The sequence below is a fragment of the Lolium perenne genome, chromosome 6, assembly GCF_019359855.2.
Source record: "Lolium perenne isolate Kyuss_39 chromosome 6, Kyuss_2.0, whole genome shotgun sequence".
Lineage (NCBI taxonomy): Eukaryota > Viridiplantae > Streptophyta > Magnoliopsida > Poales > Poaceae > Lolium > Lolium perenne.
Genome location: NC_067249.2, coordinates 202,374,753 through 202,383,064, shown reverse-complemented (window position 1 = coordinate 202,383,064; position 8,312 = coordinate 202,374,753). Strand labels below are relative to the sequence as shown.

The window sequence follows — 8,312 nt, the reverse complement described above, 5'->3', positions numbered from 1 at the left end:
CTTTGGTGTGATAATCTTGGAGCAACATACCTCTCATCAAATTCAGTTTTTCATGCCAGGACAAAACACATAGAGATTGATTATCACTTTGTTCGAGAAAGAGTAGCAGAAAGACTTCTGGATGTTAAGTTTATTTCTACAAAGGATCAGGTTGCAGATGGTTTTACAAAAACCTTAGGTGAAAAGGACTTGAATAAATTTAAGCGTAATCTAACCTCTCTCGCGATTTAGATTAAGGGAGGGTGTTAAACCTTGTAATGATTTGTATTATACTGGTATAGAGTAGTACTCTACCTGGTATAATACCCTTTGTACTGACACGTGTAGGGCTCTTCTGCACCTATATAAACACGTAACCTGGTCCAGGTAGAGGGCACGGTTCTACCCTAGACCTATCGATACATATATGCTCCACATTCGAGCTAGCTATGCATTTCCACTTCCACATAGTTTACTAGTACTGTGGTTGTAATAACATAAATAGTTTCACTTCTATAAGTAGTTTCTTCTGTGCACTCCCTTGTGTGTAACAAAGTCTTGATGAACATGTACACAACGTAGGCGCCAGATCAACACTTTCATCAACTCCCTTTCTATCTACTACCATCTGAAGTTGGGATAATTAATTAAGCATATGCCACATGCTAAGCTCATCCTCGATCGTGTGGTTGAACTGATCGACGAGCTCAAGAAAGTGAACATAAATGTGTTGCCCATTTACCCAAGTGGCCCTCGTCGGTGCATATATACGTACGTAAGTTCGCCCTCGATCCTTAAATTACTTGCATCCGCCGGCTGCGAACCCGATCTTGTTGCTCTTGACGTCGTAGACGACGCTGAAGGACTGCTGCTGCGTGTTCCCGATGATGGCGGCGCTCCTTGCGGGCGCGAACGCCAGGCACGTGGTGGAGCTGTCCACATCGACGAGCAGGTTCTGCGCCTTGAGCTTGAGCGACGCGCCGCCGGCGAAGTCCATGGTGACGGCCGGGGTGCGCAGCTGCGAGGCCTGGCCGATGAAGCAGGTGTCGAGGATGGAGTAGGCGTCGGCGCGCTTGGTCCCCTTCATGGCTCCCGCCACGGCCTTGCTGAGCGCCGTGTAGACGCTGGTGGGCAGGCGCGTGATGACGGTGCCGGAGTCGATGATGGTGGGTAGGCTGGAATACTCGGAGGAGGACACGGAGAGCGACTTCCCGGCGACGGTCATCCCGGAGAGCTTGATGAAGTAGAGCGAGTCGTCGAGGTTGCTGGCGACCATGGGCGTGTAGGAGTACTGGCCGGGGTTGTAGGAGCCGATGGAGAGGTACCCGGAGGAGGAGGAGGACGGGAGGCAGTAGGAGAAGGAGTAGCCGAGGGTGGGCGCGAGCTGGTAGAGCAGGGACAGCTTGTTGCGGGCGAGGCCCATGAGGCCCGCGGATTGGCCGAAGAGACCCTCGTTGTCCTGGCCGCAGCCGTAGTAGAAGTTGGGGACGGAGTTGGAGCCGAAGGAGACGGTGTCCTTGCTGAGGTAGCCAACGGAGAAGGAGCTGTCGCCGTAGCTGGCCTGGTAGATGCAGACGTCGGAGGAGGAGCAGGCGGCCGGGTTGAGGGTGGCGGTGGAGAGGTCGGTGCACTGCTGCGTGGAGCAGGAGACGGAGGAGTAGGAGCTGGAGGTCTTGGGGTCGAACACCGGGCCGGACTGGCGATGGCAGGAGATGCGGCACGGGGAGCACTGCAGCCAGGTGAGGGAGGAGCCGGTGTCGACCACCATGACGTACGGCTTGGCCGGCGTGCCCAGCCCCATGCGGGTCACGTAGTTGCCCACGCCGAAGGAGGTGCCGGGCGTGAGCGGCACGGACGCGAGGGAGCTGTCGGGGCGGTAGAGCGACGAGGCCGATGTGGTGGTGATCGGGCGCGCCGCGGAGGAGGACGGCGTCTTGGCGAGGCGCGCGGCGAAGGAGGAGATGCGGGCGGCATCGTGGGTGAGCACCGCCGAGAAGGGGAGGTCGGACGGGACCGCAGCCGGCGAGCAGGGCCCGCGCGGGTGGTGCAGCGGGAGGTGCAGGGCGGTGCCGTTCAGGTGCTCGAAATCTGCAGCTGTCGATTGAGTAACACACAGTCAGATTCTTACCGTTGTTGCCTCAACTAGTTAGCAGCGACAGAATCTACTGCTACGATTTAATTTGCTGTTGCGATCGCAAGCGTGCTAAGACCGTTCGTACGTACTACGTTCAGTGCATCGTCGGCAACCACCAGGCCTACCGCACTAGGAGTCAGGTGATCTGAGAGTGATGTAAGATAATGTACCCATGCCTCGCCCGCCATGGCAACAGAGCAGTGCCACGTACTAGCTGAAGTGACAGTGAGCATGTGTCGTCGGATTTGGAGGTGTCAGGCATTCAGGGTAAAGAAACCTGACACCAGATTATTCCTGCATGCATGCCCATTTCCTTAATAATTTCCCGATGGGCTTCGGAGTTTGGATCGTTCATCATGTACTAGAAGGGCACGTGTTAGATCGATCTTGAAGGCTTTCAGCACGAGAATGGTTCCCGTGATCGTCCGCCGATCCGGCGCCCATATCAACTGTCCATGATTGTATTAAATCGTTATTCAAGCTGATGTTTATTAGTGGTAGGTGGCAGGGAGGCTAGCTACAGCAACGTGTGACTAACCATATGGCATAATGGGAGCTACAAAATCTTACTCACTAGTCTTCCCGTATTACTAGGTCGCCAATTTAACCTATATAATTTAAATTATATAATGTAAAAATTATATCATTAGAAAATAGAACATCTAAATTTTCTAATAATATAATTTTTATAACATATAACTAATGCTAACTTCATCAAATTTGCGACCTAAAAATACGTGCACGCCTAATAAACTGTGAGGGAGGGAGTACCTCTATCCTAAAAAATGGATATCGTTGATTTTCTAAATTTGCTTGATACATTTAAATTTAGATAAATCTGTGACATCTTTTTTGGGATGGAGGAAGTAGTACAGTACCACATGTTCTTTTAGGAATCAATACCCTCATATGTTCATTTCACATGTGAATGTCATCTATAGTTGCCTATCTTAACATTCTTACAGAAGGTACATGCTGGATCTGCCGGTAGTAATCTTGTAAAAGCTTTGCATGCATGCATGCATGCCAAATTTCCAATTGTAGGTTATAGTTCACTTGAGCAGAAACACTTATAATGAAGGTTTTTGTCACGTTGAAAGATCCAACAAGAATGAACACACGTCAAAAAGAGAGTGAGGTGCATGCTTTTGGTTTGTAGCTACCAATAGTAAACAGTACTCACCATGATATAGTGGATGATTGGGGTGGTTGCCATGATTAAGTGCCACCACTAGTTCAACACGTCTTCCATGACTTTTGTGCCTAAGTTCATAGTGCACTATAACAGTACCACGGAGTACAAGATAACCTGTGTGAGTACTACCTTGTTCTCTCTCTCTCTTTCTTTCGGCGAAGGAGATTATGACAAAAACCCGTAGATATTTTCTCAGGGAGAACAATTAGACCCTAAACTGTTATCACATCACTTGGAAGAGATTAGTTGTGGAATGGAGAACTACTTCAATTAATTCTCTACCAAAAGCTAGGCGCAGGGATGGGCCACGGCACTACAAAAGTACCCCAGATATGGCTACACATGCGCAGATCATTCACTCCAAGTACACTCCCAACATATATAGGCATGTTTCTGGTAGAGGTAGAAAGTGGGGCGAAATTGGCCTCCTCGTCCTCGGTCTCGGTGAGACAGACATACAAATTCATGGACGCTACTGAAAGACTTGGGCGTATCCTGGCGACGTTCTCGACGCAGCATCTGCTGCCTGCCCATTTCGACGGCCATCCTGCCGTGTCGCGCTAGATACGGTTGTTGGCGGTGGAGCCTTACGCACGGTCGGTTAACTAATTGACTGATTGATTGATGTCACGGGAGTGGTGGAGAAGTACGATCGTCGTCGATCGGCCACTAACTTGGCCATCAATTCCATCCCAGGACCATGCGATCGATCGATGGCTCCGACACAGGAGAGGCGTTGATTAAGCGGCAATTAACCAGGATGGTCTATGGCAATTACTACATGATGATTATGGTATGCGAAGCAGGGTGCCAATTATGGACGAATACGTGCACCTAACGAAGCGCTTTCCGTTCTGGCGATGCTATGGAATTTCGGAAACTTTGTCAAAATAATTGGAATTTCAGAAAGTATTCGTAATTTATCAATCATACTCCTACCTAACATGGTTGTTATACTATTCCTCCCTGGTGGAGAAAAGAATTAAGTGAAAGTAAGCCAGCGCCCTAGAGAGAAAAGATTCTGTGTAGATTGTCCTTTTGAATTTTGGTGCCGGCCGTAGGTGTCAGCTTTCATACGGCGCGCTATTATCCTTGACACCGACAGGCAACAACAAGCACTTTAGAGACGCTGCAGCTTAATTGGAATTGTTTTTACAGGGTGATTACTGATTACGCTGAAGTCCAAATTGGTTGAGCTCTCAGTCTACCATGTGTGTTACTGCAATTCAGGTTGAGGACACCAGTCTTTCTGAGAACCTTCCGGGCTGGCCACTTCACTACTATAGCAACGACACATCGATTCAGGCTTTCTGTTCCTACTGAACTATCGAATACTCTCTAAATTGATTGCAGTTATAGCCATGTCAACAAAGCAGCTAGCTATCTTTGATCCAGTTGCATAAACCAGAGACAACTGATTGCAAGGCAAGTATATATGCAAACTATCCAGAAAACTGAGCCAAGTTTCGTTTGAATTAATTCTGTGATTTTCCATTTGACCTTCCTATCGACATGTCAACAAAGTAGATAGCTATCTATCTATGAAACGGTTCCATAAACATGAGACGATTAGTAGCAAGGAAAGCATCTATTTGCAAGAAACTGATCCAAGAAATTCAGACATGGCTAGGAGGAATCATATATTTACCCTGCACTTGCGACGAGCAGGCGTCAGTGATATCCCTGATAGGAGTCGCCACCGCGAAGAGCAGGGAGAAGGCAGCCAGGAGAAGGGGAGACGGCGCCATCTTGTCTGAAACCTTCTTCTTCCTCCTCTTCTTTGCTGCGGTGGGTAGCTCAGTGCAGGCTGTGGATGGCACTAAGCTCAGCACCCGTGTGGCCTTTTATAGAGCTTCCCCGCCGCATGGCCAGGCGCGCGCCTTCTGCGCTCGGGAATCTCTCGGGTAGCTTTCAACAGTTTTTAATCGACATTTCATCCATGGCGACTCCAACCACCGGGTTTACCACAACGGTTTATATAGCTGACTTTACACGTTTCAGTAGCACCTCTGCTGCTACTTCCAGGATGCAGTGTCTTTTCAGTTCAGGCTGTGCCAAGAATTCAGGCATCTGAAATTAAGGAAGGGAGACTCTGAATATATCCCGGCAATCCGGCATGTTAGTATTTTCAGCTATTCTTTCTTCAGTCACGCACGTCATGTAGTGTTGCTGCCTTCAGAATTACTGAGTACTAGGAGTAGTATTCAGTATTGTGTTATGACAGATTGAATGTGGTAAGCCAGAGCTGCTCTGGTGTATAGCCCAAAGTCAGGTTAGGTGCGCACAATTATGAAGTCGATCGGCTCTTTAAGGTGGCGGTTAAGCGCACCTATCTAGCCAGATGAACCACATCTTAGAGTAACGCGTACCCCGTTCGTTCAGATCAATGCCGCGCGTCGTCGTCTGCAGCAATGATGGTAGTACCAAAGTTTGACACAGTGTACACCTTAGCGGTTAGCAGATGCTAATAGCAGTACCTGGAGCCACCATCAGAATATTTTTCATATAGCATACAGCACAGGCCTCTGATATACTGTACCATGCATATATTTTCTGATATATCTGTGTAGCAACTTTTCAGTCCGAGCTAGCAAGCGGCCACCATGCAACTGGACGTCTGGACCTTGGCTGAGCTCGGCTAGCAATTAGTGGCAGTACAGTATAGTCTCACTTGATAATCATGGAAAAAAGAAGAGACCGACGTGCTAACTAACGGATGCATTAGATCACGTCATCTTCATCATCATCATATTATTTTCTTCGGGATTGTCATCATCATATTATCATGGTTCTCCTCGGGGCAAATTCAGTTACTGGAGAAACGGAATCTTGTCCTGGCCATATGATTATCCTCACTATGCTTTACTAGGAGACTGGTTGTTCTTCGTCAGAGTTAAATATACGAGCCAGGAGCCACCTGTCTCTAATCTAAAGCTCTATGAATTATCATGGAAGCAGGTCTCGGATATAGCCACTTTAGCCTGAGCTAGCACCCACCACGGCACCACGCAAAGCCTCACTCGAGAAAACTAAGAATAAGAAAAGTGAGCAAGTGACCTCCGTGCTTATTGGTAGAGGTCGTGGCCATGCATCTAATGATCAAACCACCATGTTCGTTCTCCTCGGTGGAAATTCGGTTACCGGAGGAATGGAATCTCGTACGTACGTACTGTACTCCAATATGATTAGCCAATGAATCTTTGGATGAGAGGCTAGGTATAGCTAGCTTTGGCTTCGGGCTGAAGCCTTCGATGGGGGCGGCGCAACCGCTGATAAGACGAAGAGGGACGGGGGAATAATGCCACTATCCGAGGCAGGAAGGAAGGCACCGCGCTCGCACCAAACGGAGCACAACCGACGACAGGATCACCAGCAAGGAGAACGACCGTCTTACCGACCACGTGAGCTGTGTCCCGCCCGGCCGGACTAAAGCGCTCGCCGCGCCGCGCCGTGGAACCGGGAAATCACACCAATTATCAGCTATGATATTAAGCCGCGAGGCTCTCGGAGATCAGGACACCCAGAAGTTAGACGGCGACGACGACGAGGATGCCGGCGGAGACGATGGCGTTGCCACTCCTATGCTGCAATGGTGCGGCTATTTAATTTGTTATCTTGTGAGTGTTTGCGAATTGCGATTGCCCTTCCTCGGGAGAAAGTTGCACCGCGTCGTGTCATCTCTGGTCCTGATTGGGTGGCCGAGGTGATAGGGGTAGTGGGAACGAGTCCTACGACCATAGCGCCATGAATTCCCCAAGCTCTATGGCAAACGTGGAGTTCAAATACACTACAGTACGGTACCTCATTATTGTTTGGCATGATGATGCGAAAGAAGCATGGTCGTGTACACACTAATAATTTTACGCTACGAAGAACCTTTGCAGCTCAGGGTAAACCACTTTTTTCGAAATGGGGCATAGCCCAGCCTCTGCATCAGATTGATGCACACGGCTTTCATTTATTTAAAGCAGTTGTAGTTCAAAAGGTTTTACATCACTGATCAGATAGGGTTGAGACATGTATCAACCAACATAAGAAATAGAAGCATACAAAGCTATCCATTTTGAATCCTACTAGTGTGTCGCCACCCAGTAGCCTGGAAAAAGAAGTCCTGAGTAACCGTCAGCATACGGTTGCATTCAGTATCCATAATCTCCCGCTGATCTTCCGGGAGAAGGAACGCCCATTGTTGTATCCAGAAAGCCGCCCGTCTTATAACCTGCAAAAAATTTGTTCCCTTTTGTCTGTTAAAAATAATATCATTCCGACTTGTCCATATAGACCAACATACAGCAGATATGCCAATCCTTATCCTGTTCTTATCCAACTTTTTAACTCCATTTAGCCAATTTCCAAACATATTTGTAATTAGCAGGAGGAGGTATATTAAATGTGCAAAATATGATACACCAAATGATTCTAGCAAAAGGGCATGTTAAGAATAAGTGGTGAATAGTTTCGGATTCATTACAGAAACAACATTTCTGGCAACCATTCCATTTACGTTTCACCAAATTATCCTTTGTGAGTAACACTTTACTATTTAGGAACCACATAAAAATTTTAATTTTTAGTGGAATCTTCAACTTCCACAAGTATTTTCTTAGAAACGGAGTGTGGCCATTCATTAGATCAATATACAATGATTTGACAAAATAGATTCCGGACTCATTAAGTTTCCAAACAAATATATCTGGGGAATTCGTCAACTGTACCGTCATTAGTCGTTGACACAGATTTATCCATTGATTCCATTTATAATCATTAAACACCCTTCTAAACCCGATATTTAGTGGAGTTTTTATTTATTTCCAAGAAGTTTTCATTTTCTTTTCCACAGCAAGGATGGGCATGGATTACGTCTCCATCAAAAGAGGGTAGAATGATGCCCCATGGGCCGTTCGTTGGTAAGTGACATGGGCTTTACTTGTCCGCAACCAAAAATTGAGTAATCTATTACTCACTTGGTTGGCCGGCATTTGTTTTCTTCGGTTGAGCCAGGGG

At 47.5% G+C, this 8,312-nt stretch overlaps 1 protein-coding gene across 2 annotated transcripts; it reads right to left on the bottom strand.

The window, feature by feature from the left end:
- Positions 1-466: 466 nt before the first annotated feature.
- LOC127306375 (aspartyl protease family protein At5g10770) lies at positions 467-5,148 on the bottom strand. 2 transcript variants are annotated; one of them, XM_051336993.2, is made up of 2 exons: positions 4,957-5,148; positions 467-2,067 (listed from the first exon to the last, which is right to left on the bottom strand). In XM_051336993.2, the coding sequence occupies exons 1-2, from the start codon at positions 5,054-5,056 to the stop codon at positions 779-781; spliced, it is 1,389 nt and encodes a 462-aa protein (XP_051192953.1). In that variant the 5' UTR covers positions 5,057-5,148; the 3' UTR covers positions 467-778. The 2 variants fall into 2 exon arrangements, with proteins under 2 accessions (XP_051192953.1, XP_051192952.1); XM_051336992.2 differs by having other exon boundaries at positions 467-2,073; positions 4,957-5,147.
- Between the last annotated feature and the right edge of the window lie 3,164 nt (positions 5,149-8,312).

What these genes read in the sequence shown, in the direction of transcription:
- LOC127306375 (XM_051336992.2), bottom strand. Translation starts at nt 5,056, where the DNA reads ATGGCGCCGTCTCCCCTTCTCCTGGCTGCCTTCTCCCTGCTCTTCGCG. An exon ending in CTGCTCGTCGCAAGTGCAGG is followed by an intron (nt 2,074 to 4,956) that starts GTAAATATATGA and finishes CTCAATCGACAG; the next exon opens with CTGCAGATTTCGAGCACCTG.